The 26,526-nt window shown below is 43.1% G+C and overlaps 1 protein-coding gene across 3 annotated transcripts in view; it reads left to right on the plus strand.

Annotated features, from left to right (window-relative positions):
- The window catches only part of Lcp1 (lymphocyte cytosolic protein 1), a 102,087-nt gene extending 75,819 nt beyond the window's left edge, over positions 1–26,268 (plus strand). For 2 of the 3 annotated variants that reach the window (XM_087585826.1, XM_087585827.1), the window contains exons 8-16: positions 895–1,037; positions 3,676–3,771; positions 5,694–5,889; positions 7,796–7,874; positions 8,359–8,473; positions 9,591–9,724; positions 18,739–18,862; positions 21,156–21,280; positions 24,656–26,268. In XM_087585826.1, coding sequence (XP_087441952.1) covers positions 895–1,037; positions 3,676–3,771; positions 5,694–5,889; positions 7,796–7,874; positions 8,359–8,473; positions 9,591–9,724; positions 18,739–18,862; positions 21,156–21,280; positions 24,656–24,788 — 1,145 coding nt within the window. In that variant the 3' untranslated portion in view covers positions 24,789–26,268. 3 annotated transcript variants of the gene reach the window in all.
- Positions 26,269–26,526: the final 258 nt, after the last annotated feature.

Raw genomic sequence — 26,526 nt, forward strand, 5'->3', positions numbered from 1 at the left:
TACAAATTAATTTTTAAACTTATGCATATCAGTGTTTTGTAGATATGTATACTACATGTATGCCTGGTGCTTCTGGAGACCAGAAGACAGTGTTTGGTCCTCTGAGACTGGAGTTATATAGATGTTTGTGTGTCATCATGTGGGTGCTGGGAATTCGACCCAGATCCCCCAGAAGAACCACCAGGTTCTTAACTGCTGAGCCCTCTCTTCAGCCCTAGTGATCCATATTTTAAAAAATTTTATGTGTTCAAGCTATAATAAACAGCGAAAATGTTGAGTTGTCACTTTAAAACTGAAATACTGAGCATTATATTTAAAAAGCAAAAACCAAAAAATAGCAAATAGGAATCTCGAAACCCAAGAGGAAGAATATTGATTTGCAAAATTGAATCAACTGAATTTAAACCCAACCAAGCAGAAAATATTTATTCATCTGGGGAAGCATAGAGTAATGTTGATTGCATTGTTGAGTTCCTATAATTATGCAGGTAAGCATTTGGATTATAAAACACCAATGGGAATAGAAAAGAGAACATTATCGTGATTGCAAAATTGATCTCTCAGAAGCATTGTGTCATTGTGCCATATCAACTGGTCCAATAGACCCAACAGAATACTTCCAGCAAGTCACCATGGTTACCTTTATGCTGAAACTCGTGTTATTAGGCAAACGCTTGAGATTCCTTGTCTTAGCTAATTAAAACAATGGGAATAATAAGTTAGCTCACAATAATGTACCACTTTTAGGAAGTATTAGAGATGTGTTTATTTTTGTGGAAGGACTTTAAGACATTACTGCTCTTTGGTCTTCTAGCAAGGCTCCATGTCTAGGAAGACAGATAACCCCCAACATCCTTGTATTTATTTTGGATCAACTTTTTTGTACCTCTTCAGCTCTGATTGCTCTTTTGAGAGAAGGAGAGAGCCTAGAGGATTTGATGAAGTTGTCTCCTGAAGAACTCCTGTTGCGGTGGGCGAACTACCACCTAGAAAATGCAGGCTGCACCAAAATCACCAACTTCAGCACTGACATCAAGGTAGGAGAACACCATTGAACATGCCTGCCGCAGTGGAGGGGATTCGTGGAGTTAGTGGGGAAAGCACAAATGCTGGTCCTTGTGTCTTGGCACCCTAGGCTTGGTATGGTCCTGTTTGGAGCCACTTACTGTCTCCCAAGGGTTAATGTGCAGCTCTAGGTCTGGACCATACACACACATCCACCCAGAGCCCTGGTGCAGCTTCGAAGGGAGATGAGACTTGCTTTGAGTTTCAGTGGTAGAAAGTTGATCATCAAGAGAGCATGGTGGTGCAAGGGCAACACTAACTTTAAGGAAAAGAGGGTATTTGTAGAGGGGGAGAGATGGCTCTCAGTGGTTAACAGCTTGCTGTACAATTATAGGGACCAGAGTTTAGATCCCAACATTCAAATAGTAAGCCTGGCTTCCCATAAACCTTTCTACCACCATCTACAAGAGATTCAGTGCCCTTTTTTTTTTGGCCTCCACGTATGAACAGGAAAGTACACCTGCACATGCATGTGCGTATGTCATGCAGGCATATACAGTATATACACATGTACATGTATATACACACATGCAAATAAATCTTAAGACAATAAAGATTTTCGTGTCCCTGGTTTTATAAATGGCACGATCTTAGGGGGTTACCTTTCAAAACGTTAAATAAAGATGTCTTTCTGATTACTGCTAATAATTAGTGAGCACATGGTTGTTCCATGTCAGGTGTTTTCATAAGTGCATGATTGACTCACTGAATCCTTACCCCAGGCTCTAAGGCAAGGAATTCATAAGTAAGGAAAACACTAAGAATTCCATAAAAGAATAGCCAGGAATGCAGACGTGTGGCCTTCAAATTTATGAAAAATTCTTATGATAAGGTGATAGGAAACAGCTGAAACCAGTGACAGCTGGATCAGGCTGAAACACAACTAAGGAGTAGCTAAGATGCGTTAGAGACCAGTCTCCATAGCAACAGGGTGATGCAGAGGAATACCAGCATCAGGAAAGATTTCAGTGTCCACGCTCTAAAACACACAGGGAAATTTCTTCAAAGGCATAGAGCCAGGGGAAAAGCCACATGACCTGCAGGAGCCCACCACATGACCTGCCAGAGTCCACCACATGACCTGCCAGAGCCCACCAAGACTATAACTGAGTAGCAACAGCCTCTGGCTGCTGCACCATGCAGACTGATCTGGTGGCATTTAGAACTCTGCATATGTCAGGCACAGGGCCAATCAGGATAAGGCACGTGTCTGAGAAAAGCTTCCCCCACTCCCATTCCTAAGTACACTTCCACTGGTTATCAACAGTCTTTCAGCAGCACCAGCCAAAGACGACGGGGCTTAGAGGAAACAGCCAGACTGAATTTCTATGTGTGTTCAATAGTTCTGCCCTGTCATGGTTGGAAAACTATGTATCCAAAATTATGATCTCAATCATAAATTAGTCTCATTTGCTCTCACTAAAAAGCACATTGTTAAAGTAATTAACCATTTTAGACTTTGGGAAGGTCAGTGGGACACTTCCTCAGTACTTACCCTGTGTGCATGTAGAGGAAGCTGCTATAGCACATGTAACTAAGGTTAAAAATACCCAGGTTAAAAATAGTGCATCTCCTGAGCTTTCAGTACATAAACTAAATTAAAAGTTTAGTTAATTAAATTAAATTAACTATCTCAACAAATAAAGTGAAATTCTGTGTGCTTTCATTGACAAGAATAAATTTGTATTTTAAGATCATGTCTGTGGAAATTCTATTTGTCAGTAAGCATAGTAAAACTTGAGAATTCAGATCCATTTCAATTCATTACAACCCAGGCTAGCTCTGTTTTCTAGTTTCTAGAGAAATATGAAATGGTGATATGCCATGGGGATATTTCCTCTTTTATTAAAAGACTACTTGTTGCCTGTAATCCCAATACTTGGGAGACTGCGTTCCAATACTTGGGGTGAGAACATTAAGTTCAAGGCCAGCCCACCCAGGGTGCATGATGAAACCCTGTCACAAAAAGTGGGATGGGGATGGATGGACACTCGCTGTTAAGCCTGGTGACCTGAGTAGCATCCCCAGGACCCACGCGTTGGAAGGAGAGAACAGACTCCTGACTCTCATCTTCTGCTCCTTCCACATAGACACGTAAATAAATTGTAATTTGAAAAAACAATCTCCTTGCTAATGTCTCAGTTGTCTGTCTTTGAACTCTTTTCTGTTGCTGATTGTCCATCTGAATGTATTTTAAAACTGTGCTTCCTTTCTCTGTCGCTTCTTTTTTCTTTTAATTAAACCTTAGCTGGCTGACTTCTACAGCAGTATAAAGGTATAGACACATTTTCCTGTATACAATTTAACTCATGTAAATAAGTTGTTCCTCTCCCCCCTGAGGACAACAAAATCTTTGTGTTGCCTTTATGTTGGTCCTGTTTTTTGTTTTTTTTTTTAATCGTTAGACCCCTTTGAGGAGAAAACAAATATAGTGTGCAACTGGATGAAGGGAACCTCCTAGTTGAGGGAATGTATCTAGGTCAGTTAATTGCTATATTCCTGAATGACAGGAGTAAGAAATTCGGCGTTTGCTTTTAGGAAATGATTGTTGTGTTAAGTGTGCAACCAGCTCCACTGTTTTGATATTGTGACTTCGTAACTTTTCCCCAGGACTCGAAAGCTTATTACCACCTGCTCGAGCAGGTGGCTCCGAGAGGAGATGAAGAAGGGATCCCGGCTGTAGTGATTGACATGTCAGGACTGAGGGTAAGGCCGCACCTGTCATCTTCAGAGAGCGCCGTGCTTTCTCGCTGTTGACTGTTCCTTTGTGCCACCTTGTCCCCTGCTCTACTTAAGTGTCTGTTAAAACTACTGAGTGCTGTCAACAATGTTTGATGCTAATTATAGAAAACTAAGTCTGTACATAAAACTCCAGGGTGAGAAGTGGATACTAATGAGGTACCATGTAGCACACAGAGCACTTCTTTCTTTGCCCATCATTTCAAAGGCTCAACACCTCCAACCTGGGTCTAAAGATTAGAACGTAAGTTCTTTAAAAAAAAGAACATCAGTTTTTTGTTATTTAGTATCTTTTATTTTCAATTGATGCATAATAACCGCTACTTTATGGGATTTGACACACACACACACACACACACACACACACACATATACATCATATACGTCATCATGTACTTCATCATATACATCATATACATATACATGTACATTATATACATAGACAATTAGATTTCTATTGCTGTGATAGAAGACTGTGACCAAAAGCAACTTGGGGAGGAAAGGTTTATTTGGCTTACCTTGGCTTACCATTTCCAGTCATAGTCATCATAGAGGAAGAGGGCAGAAACTGAAGCAGAAGGCATGGAGGAATGTGGCTTACTGGCTTACTCAGCCTGCTTTCCTGTGTCAGCCATCAGAAACACCCACCCAAGGGTGGCACTATCCCCAGCCAGATGGGCTCTCCCACAACAATCATTATCCAGAAAATGCTCTATACACTTGCCTACAGGCCAATATCCTCATGGAGGCATTTTCTCCATTGAGATTCCTCTTCTCAGATGATGTTAGCTTGTGTCGAGATAAAAAAGAGCTGAAACTGACCTTGTGCCTTGGGTGGTGATAGAGTCACAAGAAAATTGATGAGATTCTGTTGTTAGAGTTTTTGTTGTTCTGTTTCCATTCGTTTGTGTTTCACAGTACTTGGGAGAAAACCCTGAGTTTCACACATGGAGGCAAGCCCTTCGCTATAGACTCGCTACCCATGTCCCTCAGTTTTACCACCCCGTGCAACACCAATCTTCAACACATTGTCTTGCTCTTTTTAACATGCTACATTTAAAGTCATTGGGATTGAATCCAATGAGTGAATATTGAAGTGAACTCATCTCTGAAGGAGAAAGTAAGAGTAAGGGAGAGATGCTGTTCATGAGACAACCGTGTTGCTACTGCTGCAGCGGACTAAGGGGTAGCTCTAAAGTCAGCCTTTGCTTTGGGAAAGTGGGTGTTCCATGGACTTTACGTAGGCTGGAGCATCGTATGAGACATTTTAGTCTTGGTTTAGAGTCTGATTACAAACCACTTGGCAATTGTCCTAACTTATGTGAGCATGTGCTGCAGTCTTCAATCTGAAATTTGCCAAAGCCAAGTTATTACGGTCTATTTACCAATAGCAGGATGGGGGTGATAATTACCTTGGATTTTAACCAACCTAATATGGGGAAAGTAATTGTATAAATCAGATGTTAATTTATGAATGTAAATGTCTGCTATGAATTAGAAATAGGAATATAAATTATTCCCTTTTCTTTCACTTTTTAATAGTGCAAATTCTCATAAAATCTGTGCAAAATAAACTATAACAAAAAGCTTAACTACTGAAATAATTTAATCAGTGCAAATGACAGGATGTTAGATTTTCCTGCATTTCTTTTCAAAAAGGCAATCTCATCTGAACTTGTTAACCGAGAGGGGATCCTGGTGTCAGTTATGGATCCTGTGACTCTGGCTTGGGTGCATATGGTTTGTGTGATAGTGAGCTGTCTTGAGGTATCTGCCTGTGGCAGGCACTCACTGGGCACACTAATGAGACCTCGTTTCCTTCTCCTGCTATGCCTGCTCTCATGCACATGGATCCGTGACCCAGCCTTTTGACCTCGTTTTCATTGCAGGAGAAGGACGACATCCAGAGAGCAGAGTGTATGTTGCAGCAGGCAGAGAGGCTGGGCTGCCGGCAGTTTGTCACAGCCACTGATGTTGTCCGAGGGAACCCCAAGTTGAACCTGGCCTTCATTGCCAATCTCTTTAACAAATACCCTGCCTTGCACAAACCGGAGAACCAGGACATTGACTGGGGGGCTCTCGAAGGTAACCATAATGTAGCTGCTTAAGACGTTCAGGAAAAACTGCTCAGAGCTCTGGTTCAATGGCAATTCAAAAACCAGCCCCAAAGCAAACACAAACCCATCACATACACAAGCAGGCCATTAATTCTCCAATATACAGCAAATAGAATGAATTAATCAAGTCAATTATAGCCAAGCAGCAATAATCAAACACAATTATATCACATCCATTATACATAGGCATCATCGTTTTTAACTGTTTTAGGGAAGACATCATATTTAATTATTGAATGAAATAAATTCTAAGCTCCAAAATCCTAATTTATATACTTATTGGACTACGTTCATTTCTAGAGGCTAGAAATAGAAGTGATATTTAATTTATACTAGGTCGTGGTGGCGCAAGCTTCACTTTTACTCTTTGTCTTTTCCGGGTCATTAAGATACAGGAAAGCATTTTAAAGCAGAATCCTGACAGTCATATTTTACAAATTAAAGTCCTAATATCAGACGCACGGCATGTAACCAGTCAGTATTCAACTAGCTAGTGATTCTAGGGATATTTACTGATCCTTTAAAAGACATCAATATAAAAATCAATATAAAAATATAAAAATAATGGAAAAATTAATATTGAATGGATGTTATTAACGCAAGAAAGTCCACGTTATTTTTCTCTAAAACCCGTTCAACAGTGCCTTACCCCAGTCCACAGCTAAGCCTGCTGCCTTGGACAGGTGATGGTTTAGTGGTTTTGTGTCGTGAATCTGGGCATCAAGATGATTAGTCATTCATTCATTTCTAGCTGCCTCTCTGGTGCCACAGTTCGCGCCTTTCCCACTAAAGCACATAAAAGCTGAACTGAATCCTTCTCCTGCCACTTCCTGTCTCTTGTACTCCCCGTTAGTAAGTTAGCAACTCTCATTTCAGTTCATCAGCACATTTTGTTTGTGTTTTTGTTTTTATTTTGGTCACCACAACTAACGGTCTTGAGTTCTACTAAGATATTTTCTGCCCTTCACTCTTAATCTATTATGTAAACAAATAATACCAACAATTCTTTATTCAAAACGTCTTCTTGATTGTCTGCTCTCCCTTTCCGCTCTTCTGGACTCATATTTTCCCAGGCATCCATTATCTTAGTAGATCTTAGGGACCTCCCCTCCATTCATCAAACAGTTAAATGTGCTCCCCACACCAGTACTGAGTATGATCCCTTCTGCATGCTTAATATAAATGCATCTCACCCTTCGGTAATTCTGCACACCGCTGCCAGGCACATCTGGCATTGCTTTCATTATATCTCTGCCTTGCCCAAGAATTTATTATAGCAATCAAGCAGAAGAACCTGCAATGACTGGTGCAGTATAATGCATCAGTGTAAATCTGTTACCACTCCTGCAGATCCCCAGGCCTGCCTGCAGCCTCTGGGCAGGCTTAGCTCTGTGCAGATCCCTGATACATCACTTCTCAGTGTTCTTCTGAATAGAGAGCTTGCCTATCGCTCCCTCTGTGAACATGTTCACATTCTTGCTACTCCTACATCTTAAGGTCTTCCAAAATGCTCCAATCTCTCCTCGTTCCCATTTGGCTTTTCGACCCCAGAAAGTGAAGTGCAATTCCATACTTGCCAATCTGGTCTATGTTGTTCTTCCCCTATCTCATCAAGAATAGCAAACGTACCTGCCTCCTCCCTCAGTGTATCCAGCCGGCTCTGCGGAGCCTACTTGGTGCCTCCAAATCTTGTTAGCTGTTGTAGAAATGCTCGTAGAAATTAAATGGGGGGAAACTAGCAGATTATCAGCCCACCTCTAGCAGTGTCTGTTTTATTTCATATCTTTCTTCTGTGTTACATCCACCGTACATAAATGTAGATCATAAACAAGCCCTGTTCTAGGTCCCGTATTAACAACTCTTCACTAACCTAGGTGAGACGAGGGAAGAGCGGACGTTCAGGAACTGGATGAACTCACTGGGAGTTAACCCTGGAGTCAATCATTTGTACAGGTAAGAAGAACTGGGAGCTCACCTTTCATATGTAACACGGAGACACCGAAGGAGCATAGGATCCCACACACCATACCACTGTGGTGTATATTTTCTCCCCAAACGGGTTCTTTGGTGAGATACAGAAGAGCCACAGGGCCTGCTCTGCTGAGGAACTCACCTCAGTGCCTCGGTCATCACTGCATTTAATACGAGACTCATACCTCTGCAAAGCAGCAGACTTGCTACGTGTCGTAAGCTCATGATCTTCTCAGGAACAGGCAAAACGGGGAGTGTTTTCAGGTATCGCCTCCTGTGCTGTGCTGTTGCTAAAGCTATGCTTCTTTTCCTGCCTAAAGGCAGTCTTTGTCCATGGAAGGGACATAGTTACACCTTTAAATTTCTAGGGTCCCTAGGAACGTTACAGGAACCAAGCACCTCACTTATTACCGTCTGTGAGCAGAATGTTGGATCTCTGAGAATTCTGTGTGTTTGTTTTGTTCAGCGACTTATCCGACGCCCTGGTCATCTTCCAGCTCTATGAAAAGATCAAAGTCCCTGTTGACTGGAACAGAGTAAACAGACCTCCATACCCCAAGCTGGGGGGCAACATGAAAAAGGTAAACAGTGGTTTCCCTGATGGGCATGAGGCAGGTGGGTGGCATCAGCCTGCTAAAGCTCTTTGTCAGCACACTACCCGGTGGCCAAGCTTCATTGTGCATTTAGCCAGTATTAACCGCAGCATCCAGAGACCTTTTGAATGCTTCCTCTACGGTGACTCTGTCCTCGCAGTTGATTGCTTATCTGTAATTCATGTTTGATGTCTCTACACATTGTCATGAAAATTTCCCAATTAAGGTAATTAGAGAAAGCAAAGCCACAGGGTCTCCTCCCACCCAGCAAGATCTTCATTCTAATTTTCAAAAGAACTGGAGTTTCATGCTCACAGCTTGGCTGGTACGGTTCGCCTACTGTCAACACAGTGGGAACATTGTTTCGTAACAATAGGGGTGGCACAGTCACTTCCCACCACTCATCATCTCTGCAGTTGTTTTTATAGTTATTTAGTGTGTATGTGTACATGTGTGTATGCATATGTGTGTGCATGTATGTGCATAGTGTATGTATGTACATGTGTGTATGTGCATGTGTATATGTGCATGTGTGTATGTGTGTGTATGTGTGTGCATGTGTGTGCATGTATGTGCATGTGTGTGTATGTATGTGGGGATGCATGCAAACATGCACATGTATACTACAGAATGCACACCTTGCAGGAATCGGTTCTTTCCTACCATGTATGTTCCAAGACTTGAAGCCAGGCTGTCAGACTTAGTACAAGTCCTTTACCTGCTGAGCTATCTCAGGCACCTTCTGTGGTCCGTAATAATCTCCGAGTAGCCACAGGACTGTCTGCCTACATGCCTATTCACGCTGTATACATAACACAGAGAATAGAATTTTTTCCAGTCTATCTCCAAAAGTCTAGATATTTTAGAAATATCACAGACAGATCACAGAGGCTGACTTGCTATGCACGGCAAATGCTCGAGATAGTGAGTTTCTTCTAGTTTTAATTGGTGTAACTCACTAGCAAGGAACCAGTTGCTATTTGAGATTACACAGGTCTGGTGTTATTTGTCTTTTTTTTTTTTGGTATCTTTATTTTGATCATTCTCTGATACTTATCATAACCAAGGTGATGCCTAAGTTGTTTTCTTTCTGCCTCACTCACAGCTCGAGAACTGTAATTATGCAGTGGATCTGGGGAAGAATCAAGCTAAATTTTCCCTAGTTGGTATCGCAGGACAAGACCTCAATGAAGGAAACCGCACTCTGACGCTGGCATTGGTTTGGCAGCTCATGAGAAGGTACCGTGGAGCCCAGGGATGAATGAGACTTAGAATGGGTCATTTATCTAGAAACATAGTAGAAATGTTCAGGAACAGTGACTTAACCTAGCAAAACCATAACTTAGATTTCCTAACTAAGGAAGTGCCTTTTGGTTTTCTGCTTTTTATCTTTTAATTTTTAGTTTTGGTTTGAGTTCTTATGAAAATCTAGTAGGTTAATTAGTAGTTTAGATTATTAATTTGTCTGAATGAATCATACATGTATCTTACTAAGAGCAGCCTTCTGTGTGCCATGTTCTTTGTGTGGAGCATTTTCCCCTGACGTTAATATAGTCACAACTTCTCCTGACTGGCGTATCTTTTCTCATCCTCTTACCCTTGACTAATTTGTATCAACATAGTAAATTATTTTCATATAGGTTTAAATCGCCATCTTAGATCTTTCTTCTAATATCTGGAATCTTTCTAACAGTACAGGTCTATTGATAATGAATTTTTTCAGTTTCTATAGGCCAGAAAAGGCCTTAATTTTTTTTATTATTGAAATATATTTCCTTGGAATGTAGAATTCTGTTAATGTATTTTTCTTTCGTACTTTGAAAGTAATGTTCATTGTCTTCTTACCTGCGTGTTAACAGCAGAAAACCTGTATCATCCTCAACCTTTCTCCCCTGTGTGTAGCGTGCTTGCCCACTGAATTCACCCCACTGCTGTTCAGGAAACCCTGAGTGCACACAGATTCACCCGAAGACTGTGTATTGCCTTTTTTGTTTGTTTGTTTCATTTTGGAAGATATAGGCCAATGTGTCTGTAAGTTTCTCTCTTTTTTCTCTCTTGTGTACTGCCATGTTTCATTAACTCCATTTAGTATACACACATATACATTTGAACATATATTTATTTCTATATTATAATATCTATACCCAGAAATGTTAAATCTTTTTCTCTTTTATTTCCAGTCTCTCTCATCTTCCTCCTGCCTTCTTGACCACATGGATATAGTTGTAGTGACTCTTTTCTAGTCTTTCTAAGTCACCTTTATTGACAAGCCCCGTGTTCGTAGTCCTTCACCTGCTGGACGTTTTTCTAATTGTGTGCAAACGCCATAAGGCTTACCGTGCTCGGTACTCGATACTTCTCCATCCCCTTAACAGCTTGTGCTTGTGTTCTGGGGTGCAGTTAGGCTCAACCCGGTTTCAATCTTTTGAGGTTTGCTTTAAGCACACTCCTCAGACCGCATTTGCTGTTATTAACGAGACACTAACTGAGTGTGTCAGATGATGTTCGGCGTGTTAATAATTCTTCCCTTTCAGCTGGCGGGAACCAAATGATTTCAAGCCACATGTGAGCTTCAAGGGGTTCTAGCTGTTCTTTCCCCGCGTATACCCTGGGCGATATTCAGCTGCAATTTGAAGGAGCCCTCTGAAGATCCCCTGGGCTTTCTTGGTTATACTTTTCCCTTCATGCTAATACCCTCCTATCTAAAATTCTGTACTGCAAATTCTAGGCTCCTTAATTTCTATGAGTTCTAAACCACATCACCTCAGTTTATGGGGCTGTTTGCTTGGTTCTCTCTCTGCATGCAGTTTGGCGACCTCTCTGTAATGGGCAGTCTCAGGGTGTCTTGACCTCCCTCACTTTCCTTCCAGACACCACTATCCTGTCTTTCCTTTTGTCCAAGTCTGAATTATGTTGTATGTTCAGTGTTTATGTCTGGTCTCTCTTACATCATCATTTCTCATTAATAAAGAACTTTAACGTTTGTCTCTACAAAAGTTCTTTACTAGAGAAGTTTAGAACACTTGGGAGCCAGATGAAAAATTGATTAATGAATAGGTACTTTGTGATATTAGTTAGATAATAATGCAAATAGGAAATAGATTAAATAAAAATAAACTTGTTTCTCTTAAAACTTGTATCTCAACTGATAGCTCTAACAAGGCAGAATCTTATATCCTTCCATTAGAGATCCTGTGTCAGTGTGACATCATTTATTTTGAACCTTCGGGAAGCCATGGAATCACATGTCAGATTATATTTTGTCTAGCAAGGTTATGACAAAGACATGGTGACCATGTCCCTCAGCCCCCAGCTTTAGGCTGACATCTGCAGATCCCATATTTCATGCTTGGTTCTTGATGTAATTGTGCCTTGTTTCCACTCACTGGAGGGTAGTCAGCTATGATCAGGGTGTACTCCAGTCTACAATTCACATTGTCTTCACCCAGTCCCCAAACTGGGGCCTCCCAGACAGATGTTATGACATGTGGATAGCTCTAGAGATAAAGAAATTTGAACTCTGTCTGTTTTACTGTATGTCACATTGCAGGCATTGTCTTAGTTCCTTTTCTATTACTGTGATAAAAGTAGCCTGGCATAGGCAACTCAAGGGGAGTGGCTTAAAGTTCCAGAGGGATCAGCCCATCCCTCAAGACAGAGCAAACTGGAGAGACATGGGGAAACTGGCTAATCACTGTATCTAAGTTCAAAAGGCAGAGTTGAACAGGAACTGAACTTGGGCTCTGCAGGCTCAAGGCCCATCCCATGGTGACTCAATTCCTCCCCTTCCAAAAAAGCCCCACAATCTTCCCAAGGTGCATCAGCAGCTGAGACCAGTGGTGTTCAACCGTGTGAGCCCATAGGGAACACTGGACATTCAAATAGTGATAGGTGTACCTCACCTTGGACACTGACACACACAATGTTGTCACCCTTAACGTTTATGCTCAAGAACCACCATGGAGTTGTTACCAACAAAATTTCAAAGACATCTCTAATGTTTTGGGTGGGTTTATGGCTTCTCTGTTGGACCACACATTCATGGCTATCCTCGGTCACATGGAAACCACAGGTTGTGGGTTGGACACACTTGACGGAAAGTTCCCAGACGTCACCAGTATATAATTCCATGAGCTGTCTCTGAATGTGTTTCATTGCTTCCACGTGTTCTGAATTCCAAACAGACAGGTTTTGGGTACTGATGGCTTTAAAACAAGTCATTTTCACTGGTATAAATATATTTTCTCATGGATTAGGATGTAGGATAGCACTTACGTTCTACTTTAATCATAAGAAAACTTAAGCAAACTCTATTCTATTGTAAATTGTATACTATCTAGATGTTGCCCTGGGTTCTGATGTTTGTTCTAAAAGTATTCTTAGTGGTCAGGGCTGGTCTGAGTGTTTCCAAGCTCTTGGACTCCTACTCAACTAACTGAAAGAAAGACTCACACAGATTGTTAAAGATAGTACAGACCAGAAAGAACGATGAGGTTGACAATGACAGCAGGTCACATGAGTGAGAGAGCTCAAGGAGCCTGAGTATTATTTGGGGCTTTGTTTTGAGGGCACAGGAGGAGGGGGAGTTTCCTTATTAAGACCATAGTTTGAGTAGTTCTCTGTTTAGATTGGTGGTTTATATCATATAAGGCATTTTTGTTTGTTGCTTGTTACTATGCCTGCCCCTTTCCATATACATCTTATTTTATGTATGCATTCTAAATTATGCATAGACATAGGGAGGCAAATAGGAGATTCTCTCTAGAAGTTCACTTGAGGACAGTCTGTCTTATTGTACATGTACCCAGATCCAATCTAGGCCATATTGTCTTGCCCAGACATAATGGAGCATGATTGAAAATGGTTTATCCCTGTTTAACCATCAAGGGGAGGAAAAGCTTGTTCAGAGGTGGGTGTGCATTCAGATTAGTATAGGCAGGGTCCTGGATTACCAACAGATTGCTAGCCACGTTGTTTGGGGGAGGAGCGTGTGTGTGTGTGTGTGTGTGTGTGTGTGTGTGTGTGTGTGTGTGTGTGGTATGCACAGGTTGAGGGTCTCAGATTGCCAAGTGCATTATTAGGAGAGGAGTGTGTTCATAGCCCAGGCCAAGTGGTGCTCCAGGTCGTTTAACTATTCTCTATGCCCACCGACCTCAGAAGTTTCAATCACACATGGCCCCAAGCCTTCCTATAGGGTTGAGATATATATAAGGTAAGGTCTGTCTGCTACTGCAGCTGACTTCCCCTAGATGATCAGTGACAGTTCTCACAAATGTTTGTTATGGAAGATTTCTGCATACAAGGAAGTGGACAGAGAAATGCATTCCTACCAAAGGAGGAAAAATGCCTGGTGATTATGTAAATGGGATCAGCAGGGATTTGTTTTTGCTTTGTTTTCCTTTCTTTTTTTCCTCTGCCTGCCTCACAGTAACAGATCTATTCAATTTGCATCCAGTTCTAGGTAGAATTTATTTCACTTGGATTGTGCAGATATGCTAATTTGGTCATTTATCAGGACAATAAATGGCTTGTCGTTTTGTGTAAGCCTCCCTTTCCCCCTTCAGCATCGTGAAAATCATTCTAAGATTGGACAGCTGGCAACTAATGTATAAATTAGGAGACCAAAGCTTGCACCAAGTAAACTGCCAGCAGATGGCAATGATACCGTGAAGAAAGAGAGCAGACGCCAAGGCAGGCAATGAAGATATCACCTACAGCCACACAGGCTGTGGATGGGGACTTCGGACTAGGTCCCCAAGAATGAAAACCAAGCATTGTCCCTCTTATCAAATGTTGAATAACTAAAATGAGTGTTGAGTGTGGGAAGGCAGGAGAACAAGCAAGGGAGAGCACGAGTTCCCTGGCCTTGCATATCCACACCATGGCAATCCTCCTCTGTCGAGTGAGGAACTGGCTGGACTTGGCTCACAATGCTCTTTCATTTGGACTAAGGGCTTTTTCAGCCTTTTGCAAGCACAGCAGGATTGAGATCTTATCAGTAGCATAGTCACCCAAACTACTGTGTGTGACGATAAAAAAAAAAAGTGTGTGTGTGTGTGTGTGTGTGTGTGTGTGTGTGTGTGTGTGTGTGTGTGGTATGTACACCTACGGGTAGGCCAGACGAGGGTGTTTGATTCTTTGTTCCCGGAAGTACAAGTGGTTGCAAACTGTCCTTTGTGGGTGCTGGGAACTAAACCCAGATCCTTTGGAAAAGCAGATGTGCGCTGGTGCAGATTTGTCTCTCTGGGCTCTTGTTCCACCCTTTGAATCTGTGTCTGGATGTACAGCTGCTTACTGCACTGTCTACCTGAGATTACAGCCCAATTCTAGTCTTTCTTCCCTTTGCCTTTCTCTTACAAATCTGCATCTGATTCCACCAAGTTTCTGCATCCCACCAGAGGTGGCCACAAGACTGTATTCATCAGAACTCTGTGCCATCATGAAAGGTTGTTCTTAAGACCAGAGTGCCAGAAGCCACCTCAGAAGTGCCCCAAAACCCAGGAGAGGGTCTCTGTTCTTTGGTTTGGGTTCTAACAGACAGATCTTGTATAGAGGTTGGCTTCTCTTTGTAGCGTTTAATTCCCAAGGTCAAGAGAATGGGAGAGAGCTGAGCTTCTGTTTCCTTGATTTGGCCAGTAGAGCAGGGCTCGGTTTCTGACAGGGGGAGGTGCACATCTGGAAGGGTGGAAGCAGCTGGAAGGTTGTTTTAGTTTGTCCCATCAGGTTATGTAGAGGAAAGACTTAATGAGGTAGTTACTGACCAACCATTCCTTACTGAAAGGTTCACTGGGCAGAAATTCTTAAAAATTGTCTCAAATGGAAATAAATCAACACATATGCTAGCAACCAAAAAATAAAAGACTAGTCATGCTGTAACACGCAATGTTTATGAACCTACAAAAGACAGGATCCTTTTTGAACTAGGAGTATTTTTTTTAAATATACCTTAGACTTAAATCCTGGGTGCTCATTAAGTCCTATCACGTTGGTCCCATTTTTAAAGTTTATTTTTTTAGTGCAAACAAGCATCTCATTCATCTCCTTGCATTCGTTCTACATATTTTATCCACCAATCTACAGCTTTATTTACTGGATACCCAGCGTGCACTAGGGACCCTGCTTATTCCTTGAAAACATCATGATGAATTGACACGGACCTGTCTCCATGGGAACATGGTAGACGTTGTCTCTGTCAAAAATTCTAAGACACAGGCTTGAATGAAGCGTGATAATTGATACACAGCATGGTTCGGGACGATGCTTGAGGTGGGAGGTGTTCAAAGGACCAGAAATATCCAGATCTGAGCCAGTAAGCCTGGATACATCCCCCAAGCAAGAGGATGCAAGGTGTGGATGGGGTGGGTTAGAAAGCTCCTGCCGCCTCGGTTTAGTTGAAACATGCGTGTGTGGTGAGGATGAGGATGAGGGAGGAAACTGAGAATGCCCGAGGAGACAGCGAGCCGAAGTGCTTTGTGTGCCTTAGTGGGAAGCTTGGCCTGAATCTCTAACGACATGACCTCAACTGTGTTCTCAAAGGAGTCAGCTGGTTTGGGACAGGAATGCAATGTGCAAATCTAATTGCCAGTTCAGTGAAGGTGATTTTTTCTTTTTAAGCAAAGAAAATCTTCAGGTGGGGAGGTGTTGGCTCCCTGGGTACAAAGCACAGTTCTTGCTGTGCTTGCTATGCGATCACAAAGACCTGAGTCTGGACCCTGGTTGAGGGCTTGGCTACATGTGTCTGTAACACCAGCACTTGCCGGGCCGAGACAGGTGCATCCTGGTAGCTCAATGACCAGTCAGCCTAACGAGCCAGCTAAACTCCCACTTGGATGAAAGACACTGTCATTTATATGACAAAGGAAGAAAGTGTCAACCTCTGGCCTTCAAGTGCACACACACACACACACACACACACCACACACACACACACACACACACACACACACACACACACCTGAAATCCTATTAAAAATAAATCAGGGGCTGGACCAATGGCTCAGCGGTTAAGAGCACTTGTCCTTCTAGCAGAGGACAGGTTTGGTGCCCAGTACCCACATGGTGGTTCATTACCATCCATAACTCCAGTTCTAGGGTCCTCACTCCTCCTTCTGACTTATGCAGGCACCAGGTATGCGTGTGGCGCACATACATACATACATACATACATACATACAGTCAAACATTCATGCACATAAACAAATCAATTTTTTTTTAATTCCAAAAAGGTTTTAAATGGTAAAAGTCTCGAGGGCCATGAATCCTATTTTCAGTGGCAGGAAGCTGTGTTGGCCCAGAGCAAGCCAGGTAATGCTTTAACTCTGGGTTAGTCTGGAGTTACCAGGGGACAAATGTGGGAAGATTGTGCTTTGTGTAGACTAAGTAACCAGAGCAAGTGACAGGACAGATTGTGTAAGCAGAATTCAAGGCACTGGTGTGGATGGTGCTTCATGAGGCAGATCAGTCACCAGCCTCCTGGGTTTCAATTCGAGGTCACTCATGGGTACTATGACCCGCTCCTGCACACTTGAACCATGATGTTAGCAAGCCTTTCTGAGACTCACCAGCTTGGCTTTCCTCCAGCCCAGAAAGGAAGCAGGTCCCTACTCCTTGCTGGAGAGTTTTAAGGGGCTGGTGGCTCTTATAACAAATGTTCTTCCTGTAAAAATGCCATTTCTAAAACCACCGGGTAGGGTTGGGGATTTAGCTCAGTGGTAGAGCACTTGCCTAGCAAGCACAAGGCCCTGGGTTCGGTCCCCAGCTCCGGAAAAAAAAAATAAAAAAATAAACCCACCGGGGATTAGATTCAGACCCTCTGTTTCAATGGTTTCACTGAGGTTTTCATTGTTACTGTATTCCTAACTACTTAATCAATTTTTCCCTTTATTCTGTTCACGGCTGGAACTTTCCCCAGCATTTTAAATTTAAAAATGTGAACCTTTAACTTCAAAAAATAAACATTCTTTATTGCATATGGCAGTGGCAGTGTGGGGATGGGTGGTTGTGGTATGTTTGTGGGTGCTGGTGTCTATGTGCGTGCCACAGCTCAAGTGTGGGGCACAGAGGATAACTGGGTGGAGCTGGTTCTCTCCTTCCGTCTCTCCAGTGAGTCCTGAGGATCTCACTCTCCTCCTGTGGCCTGTGTGGCTGATCAGCCTCACAGCCTTGCTGGTCCTTGCTCCTTAGTTTGTATGATCCCTTGAAGACCGACGCTGCAGGTTGGATGAGCCCGTTGCTCCTTTCTTCTTTCCACTCTTCTCTACTGTCCTGCTTGCTTTTCTTTCCCAGAACAATGGCATCAGGTACAAGAGAGCATTAGCATTGTAGTTCACTTTAAGAACTACGTGCTTATGCATTGTTAGTCTACTAGTCTACACTCCCTCCCGTGTGTGTGTGTGTGTGTGTGTGTGTGTGTGTGTGTGTGTGCGTGTGTGTTTTGAAGCTTCTGCTGCCATAGATTTCTACAGAACTTTTTCAAAGGTCCTTTCTTTTTTTAAAAAAAACCTCTCATTTATTTACTTATGTATTTTGTTTAATGTATGAATGCGTTGTCTGCATGTACACCTGTGTGGTAGAAGAGGGCATTGGATCCCGTTACAGATGGTTGTGAGCCGCCATGTGGTTTTTCGGAATTGAACTCAGGACTTCTGGAGGAGCAGCCAGTGTTCTTAACCACTGAGCCATCTCTCCAGCCCCGTTCTTTCTTTAATATTCTTTAATTATCCTTCCCTGCATTCCGTCCTATATTCTGATGTCCCATCACCCTTCCTGTACCACCATTCCCTCTTTAACCCTTCATTGCACTGTGTTCTATCTGCCTTCACTCGAAAGCATCCCTGACAGCCCATTACTAGGTCCCTGACTGCTGGACACACACATTATCTGAAGAGTCAAGGCTACGATCCACAAATGAGAGACAGTATATGTTTGTCTTTCTTGTTTTGGGTTCCGTCACTCAGAATGATTGTTTCCGTTTACCTGGAAAATTTTCTTAACAGCAAGATAACATCCCATGATATAAAGGTACCACGTTCTCATTACCCAATCATCAGTTGATGGACCTCAAGGCTGTTTCCATTTTCTAGCAGTTGTGAATAGAGCAGCGATGAACACGGGATGAGCAGAAGGGACTGGCGTTCTTAAATACCCTTTCCCTCACCATTGTGACTGTGTGAAGGCTTGCTCCCATAATGTGTCTAGAAAGAACATCTTAGCTACTTGTCTGCAAGAAAATAATCATTCCTGATTTCACTCAGGTACACACTGAATATCCTGGAAGATATTGGAGGTGGTCAGAAGGTCAATGATGACATTATTGTCAACTGGGTGAACACGACATTGAAGGAGGCACAGAAAAGTTCGTCCATCACTAGCTTCAAGGTAAAGGTCTCATCTTCTGCGTCTTTTGTTTTCTTTTGTTGTGTTGAGTGACCTTCAGGGCCAGGACTTTGATGGTCACTTTGGATTTCCTTAAATGATCTTGTTTAATGTTCACAACCATCTTACTGATGAATTTCTCATCCTTTTTCCTTTAACAGATAATTTTCAAAATCTGTTTTATTAAGTATCCCATTTTAGGCCCTCTTTTTTTTCCTTTTAAAGTAGTATAACACACAGGAATCCATTTTTAAAAATGTGCACACTTCCAGTTCAGAGTTTCTTATATTACAGTGGCAGAGGGTGAAAGCTTGTCATAGGGTTTTACTGCTGTGAACAGACACCATGACGGGGAACATTTAACATTGATAAGGACAACATTTAATTGGGGCTGGCTTACAGGTTCAGAGGTTCAGTCCATCGTCATCAAGGCAGGAGCATGGCGGCATCCAGGCAGGCATGGTGCAGAAGGAGCTGAGCTCTACATCTTCATCTGAAGGCTGCTAGCAGATACTGGCTTCCAGGCAGCTAGGGTTAGGGTCTTGAAGCCCACGCCCACAGTGACACACCCTTCAACAGGGCCAAGGTTCCTAATAGTCCACTCCCTGGGCCAAGCATGTACAAGCATCACAAGGCTGAAAGATAGGTTGTGTGATTTTTTTTTTTTTGGAGAAGGGGGATATGTACTTCACCCAACCCTATTTTTATTAATAATACCATTATATAGTATCCAATTTATTAATTTTGGCTGTGTGTTTACAAGAGTCTTTCTCAAGGACCTGGACACTTGGTCTATATTGTAATGTTGTCTGTGTCTCAGTGTTCATGTTTAAAGGTCAGGATTCGTGGGGAGGACCCCCCTCCTACCCAGAGGAAGGAGAAGAGAAATTAAAGTCTCTTCTCTCCAAAAAGGGCAAAGGCAGAGCAGGGTAGGCCAGTGCTAAGAGCTCTATCAGCTGTGAGCTCATCTGGGATATGGGATACCCCCATCCCCACCCCACCTCAAGGCTTCCTGCTCTGCCTGGGCTGCTGAGCACAGGTAAGAGTGGAGGCCAGTGACTGGAGTGAGGCAGAGATTTCCAGAAATACATTTGGAAAGGCAAAGAGCAAAGTCAAAGCCATCACCTAAAGCAAGAGATACAGCTCACTCTTGACAAACCATTCCCCTGACATCTACAGATGTCTACCACCCCTCGCCCATTGTCAGCTCCATACCCAGGGCAGAATTCAGGGAGGAAGGCGGGGCTTGGATCACTGCATTTCTTGAGTGCTGTGCTGTCACCAAAACAGCCCGCAGGGGTAGCAAAGAAACTAGGAAGGGAAACTAGGGGTAGGAAGAAACTAGGGTAAAGCCCCATCTTTGTTGTTAACTACAATGCCTCTTTTATAGCCAAGAGGAAATACTAAATAGACTCATTCTGATCTTGAATATGACTGCTTTGCCGCTATAGGAAAACGAAGGCAGGAGAATTAGTATCAGCCTTAGAATTTTCTGATTCACACCTTCCAAGTATACACTGCTTGAACTCAGCTGCTCAGACAGTAACACAGGCCTGCCCCTTGTCTCCAGGGCCATGAATAGAGAAAGCGCACGTGCTGAGCTCCCTACGTCCACATCTGAGGAGTGTTCTTAGTGCTAGACGTGAACATCCATTTACCAATGTCCAGGATGTTAAGTCTGAATTTTAGATTCAAATCCCAGCTCTAACAAGTCCCAGCAACTCACTTAACCCCATAAATCCCATCTCCTCTGTAAGTGAAGAAGAGTAACTGTGGAAGCCGAAGCCCTAGTTCGGTGACGCAGCACATGTTGACATGTGTGAAGCTCTAGTTTGGTTACCAGCACTGAGCACCAACACAGATTAAACGTGCACATTCAACACCCACACCACAAAAATGACCACCTGTAAGACCATGAATTTGTTAGCTTGATGTAGCTACCCATAAGTCCATATATTTCAGAGGATGAGGGACACATAACATGCTATGGGTAGATTACAAAATAAGTTTCAAAAGTTAAAGCTTTTATAAAAGGAAAAACAAAAGAAAAAAAACCTGACTGTTCCTGAGGCCTGAGTTGACAAGAAAAGACTGGGCAAAGTGTGTTAATTACTGTCTTGTTGTGCTTAATCCTACTGATGCTGTTCCCATCTCCATGGAAACCTTGAGTTTTTCCCCAAGTTCCTCAGAGAAAGACCACCCTTGTGACCCAGCCTACCTGTAGCCTCAGGCTTCTCCTGCCACCCACTTTTGGATGCTAGATATGTTGGTAAACCCTCCCTTTTTCTCCATGTAGGACCCAAAGATCAGCACCAGCCTCCCGGTTCTGGATCTCATCGATGCCATTCAGCCAGGCTCCATAAACTATGACCTTCTGAAGACAGAAAACCTGGATGATGAAGAGAAGCTCAACAATGCAAAGTATGTGCATAAACCTGGGGCAAGCGCAGGGCCAGGTGCCAACCGGGCAGCTGATGTCTGTGCCTCATGCAAATGCTTTATCTCTACCATTCACGGGGTTCTCTTCTGATTTATCGAGGTCTCATCATCATCATTTGAGGTGTGGCCCAGTAGCTGCTTCAGATTGCTTGCGTGAGACTGGAGCCAAACAAACTCCAGAGTAGTTTCCTAAGCAGTAAGCAAGGCTACGCTGTTATAAAACTAGATTCTTAACCCCAATCAATAGATTTCAAAACTCAAGCTTGGTGTGGAAAGTCCCAGTGTAAGAACGTCACTCATGAATATCCACAGATGTGAGTAGGCAGGATAGAGTTCAGTGTCGGAAGTGTCACCGGCAGAGTCAAAGGTCACCTGTCCTGCCAAATGAACCCTCTATTAGGGGAGCCAGCAGACTATAGTCTCCAAATAAGGCCCATTGCATGCACTTTAAATAAAGATTTATTGGAGCACAATCATTCATTTACATAGGCGCTTCTCTGCTTGAACAGGAGCGTTCAGAAGCTGCAACAAAAGCTAAGGTAGTTTGTATCTGGGCTTCACTTGATCTCACCTAGAAGACCCGGACATGATGCTATCTCGCCTCTTATTTAAAAGTTTACCAACTGTTGCTCTGCAGAGGCCCCTTTCTTGGATTGATTCCCATTGCCTTCCTGGGGCGCTACAATAAAGAACCAACAGATTGGGTGGTTTAAAACAACAGGAATTTATTCTTCCCCAGTCAGAAAAGCTAGAAAGCAAGCTGCCATCAGGGCTAATTGATGCCCAGAGCTCTGAGGCAGACTCTCCCAGGCCTCTCTCTCATTTGCTGTGATGGCCAGCAAACCTTTGAATTCGTTGGTTTGTAGAAGCATAATTCTAATGCCTCGCTCCACCCACACTGTATGTCTGTGACCTCACGTGGCTGCCTTCCCATCTCTGTCTTTTCCTTTATTAGGACACAGGGCATATTGAGCCCTTGCACGCATGACCTTGTCTTATGACACCTGTAACGACTGTATTTCCAAATAAGGTCCCAGTCAGAGATATGGGAGTTCAGAACTTCCCCATAGCTTTCTGGGTCAGGAGCACCATGGGTCCAAGTCTAGAATTCACCCCTATTTTAAAACCCTAGCAGTGCCCTTTTCTCTGCAGTCAGCTTTGGAAAACAGGTCCTTTTCCCAGACGTGCTCCTCACCCGATAATAGTCAGCACAGTTATAGTTAACCTGTGGTTGTGCAATGTGTAATCAGTTTATCTAAGGGGAAGTACCAAGGTGACGGGAGGGGAGGAAGGGGATATGGCTCTTTAGAGCAATGACTTCTAAGCTGAGTTCATCAGCAAAGACAAGTAAGCCAGCAGGATACAGAGAAGACAGAAACTCTAGATAGAAGAACAGTGAGAAAACAGAAAGAAAACAAAACAACCAGAAAGGTTTGAAACCAGTCAGGTCTGGGCCCTGTGTGTGCAGTTTAGGGACTTAACAAGGTCACACAATTTTTAACCTGCACAAGGGAGACATCAGAGTCTGACTTCAGACACCAGGTTCCTATGCATTGCCCTCCAAGGACAAGACACAGAATTCTTTCTTTCAAAATTGCTCAGGGCTTGGGACAGAGCAGAACATACCCTAGTATGCAAGAGGCCCCATGTTAATTTCTAGCATTGAAAACAAAAAGACAAATATCTTTTAAGGAAAAGTGTTTGAAGAGTTTGGGAGTAAAATGTCTGCTTAACAGACAGATCGGGGTGTAGTGGCCTGGGCTGTGATCCCCCTGTATGGTGGCCTGGGCTGTGATCCCCCTGTATGGTAGCCTGGGCTGTAATCTCCCTGCCAGGGAAGACAGACAGATGCATGGAGCTCATTGGCTAGTCACTGTGGTCAACATGGTGAGTTCCAGGCCAGTGGAAAACGCTGTCCAGAAAACCTAAAGTAAATGATAAAATAATGTGGGTGGAGCCTAAGGAACAACATATAAAGTTGTCCTCTGGCTTTCACAAATACTCATGTACACATACATCACACACACACACACACACACACACACACACACACACACACACACACACACACACATGAAACAAAGGGAAATAAGTGTGAGGGAAAAGTCCACCAAGTGCTAAGAATTGTTATGTTTTTGAGAAATTATGTCTGGGGTTGGGGGTTGGGTTGAGATCTCTTTTTGTTTGATTTTTTTTTTTTTACATTCACAGATTTTCATGGAGTTTTCCCTATGTGTTTTGTGATGGAAACATTAATTTTTTCATTAGCAATTAAAATGGAGGAAGTATTGAGAGGTGGACAGGAGGAAGAATGGGTAGTGCTCAAATTAATCTGGTCACTAAAGTCAGGATAAGTTCTTTTGGAGACCAGGAGGAAGAGGTGGCCCTGGGTTGGAGTGGGTGGGTGAATGTTTAGAGTAGCTACAGTAAGGCGAACAAAGAGTGAGGGAAAAAAGGAATCAACAAGTGACTGTGTAAACAGTCACAACTAACAGATTCTGGAATGTATAGAACTCTGAGGCTCTTGTGTGTCTGTGATGATTTCATTTGAAAAACAGAACATAAAACTCTGACTATTCGAATAGGAGTGCACTATAAGTAAAAAATAAAACATCTGTACATGGAACAAGAAATTATATACCCAGGTATCATGCATGACAAGATATTTTACCTGCAGTTTTCTTCTTATATTTCTGTCATTGAAACACAGTCCTAGAGTGCTTGTCCTTAGCAGTTCGTACTTAATTCTTGGACTTTTCCTGCCACACCCTTCACCCCAAGAGAATATTTCTTCTATGGGTCTCAAAGGTAGCAGCAGAGAGCCTGGAGAGACGATGGGTCAACTGGCAAAATGCCTGCCACCCAAGCACAGGATCTGAGTGGGATGCCCAGTACCCCTGCTAAAGCCATAGGTGATCCTGCACACCTATAATCCCAGTGCTAGGGAAGAGGCAGGAGACTTCCTGTTTGCTGTTTGCCAGCCAAATCACTGAACTCACTGAGGTTCAGAGATTCTGTATCAAAAAAATTAAGGTCAAGACTGATTGAGGAAGAACCCAGTGTTGACCTCTGACCTCTGACCTACACACACACACACACACACACACACACACACATGCATATATACATTTCAAAAGGTAAAAGGTAAAAGTTGGGAAGGGCAAAGCATGTGTGTCACAGTCATCCTGAGTCAGTAGGAGCTGCTGACACTTCAGGGAGTTTACTGAGCCAAGATGTGTCTGCCCATGTGGGCAGATGGGGTGGCTGCCCTGCCCTCTCTGAGGGTGCTGAGCCTGTGCTCCTAACGGGTCCTCCTCAGGACTGCTGTTCAGTTCTTGTATTTCTTCTCCCTTTCAGGTATGCTATCTCCATGGCCAGAAAAATCGGAGCAAGAGTGTATGCCCTTCCAGAAGACCTGGTTGAAGTGAACCCCAAAATGGTCATGACAGTGTTCGCTTGCCTCATGGGGAAAGGGATGAAGAGGGTGTAAGTCCCACAGGAGCAAGCCAGAAAGAGACACCATCAACCCTGAGGGTCAGCATGTGATGCTCCCAGGATACAGAGGACCATTCAAGCCATTCCAAAGTCCTGAACCTTGGAGACATTGTCTGAAATTCGCATATTTGTTCTGCCAAGTAGCTTCTGCTATAGTTGAGCTTCTCTTTTGTTGTCCCCACCCCCAGGAGATCTACTCGCCTACAGATTTTTTTCTTTTATTCTTTGAAATTCTTTGGGGGAGGGGGGAGAGTTAAAAAGAAGTTATTTCCAGATGCTCACCCCACCCCCGACACCCTTGCTTTCACTGATAGCCAAGGATATAGACTACATTGTTCTTAAGGGTCACCTGATCTCTTGAGCCAGTTTGATCTAGCTGCTTTTTGCCTTGTTCAAACTGAGGACCTGGAAGGGATCGTCAAACTTGCCTTAAATAAAGCCTGTCACTAGAGGCTGACACTGGATGGTCACAGCCCTTCCTTGCATCTCCTCTCAGCTTGTCTCCCTGTGAGTTTGCTCCAATCCCCTCAGAACCATACCTGCTCTGTGGTCCCCATTTTTGCCAGCCTTGTCTCTAGGCTACTGGAGTATCTGACAAATCAGTCAAGCTCCCAGGAGTCTCTGGGAGACTGAAAAACTGGGGTCTCAAAGAAAGTGTAATGGAGAGTAAAACCACTAGGGGGCAGTATGGTGGGACCACAAAGCATCTACCCTTCTGTGTATATCTCCACACCTTTAACTCCTCTTGTTAGAGAGCTGCTTATTGTGGTGTTGACAAAATGTCTGATGACAGTTGGAAGCAATCCTGCATAACTTCATTTGCTTTTAGACATCGACATATTTGATTGTCACCAGGCCATATTACCAATACTCACTTTGTTGGTACTATAAAAGCTTTTGCCTCCCTAAAGTTTCTGTAAGTGGGGGGTTGATATGTGCCAATAATCTATGTCCCTGCCTCACCCAAATGCTTGCACGGGCACATACGCATATGTAGCTGGATGCCAAGAGTACCATGTTGACTAGGAACTGCCTGGAATTCAAAACAGAAAAGGGACAGCATGAATTTGAATAGCTCCCACTAGATAAGCAATTTCCACGAAAACTTACCAAAAGCTAAAACTCCACAGAGCATTGTGAACCAAAGGTAGACTCCCTTTGCATTAGTGAAAGTCTTACTCCCACTAATGGGACTTCGTTGTCTTCCAAAGCAGTGGAAATGCAGGATCTCAACTTCATCCCCTGACAGTGGGCTCAGGAAACCAATAGATGGCTCTTTCCAGCTCCCAACCAGTATTCCCGCTGCATCCGAATGCAAAGTGTTTGGCTGTGACTTTAGTCTGAACATCATGTAGCCTCAGATGATGTTTGCCCATCTGCCTCCACGAAGTAAGGATATTATTGTTGCCTTAATGGAAAAATGAAGATAAATCATGTTTAAAAAAATCTTTCCAAATAAAATGTTCCCAATTCTGGCTGTTTCTGCATCTGTTTAAAGGTTGCTTGCAGCTAGCTCACTAGCACAGAGTGTGTAATACCTGAGAAACTGTATAAGGGCTATGGAAGGCCCTTATACAAGAGAGAGCCTTTGTATTCAAGTAACTGGCAAAACCAGACACCCACATAACTATGGGCATGTGGTAGGTGGTAGAAGGAGGAGAAATGTTTCAGCTGAAAACTGAGAGATACGTTCCCATTAATGGCATGAAGGAAGTTGGACAGGAATTGTTCAA

This window comes from Rattus norvegicus, chromosome 15 (genome assembly GCF_021556685.1).
Source record: "Rattus norvegicus strain SHRSP/BbbUtx chromosome 15, alternate assembly SHRSP_T2T, whole genome shotgun sequence".
Lineage (NCBI taxonomy): Eukaryota > Metazoa > Chordata > Mammalia > Rodentia > Muridae > Rattus > Rattus norvegicus.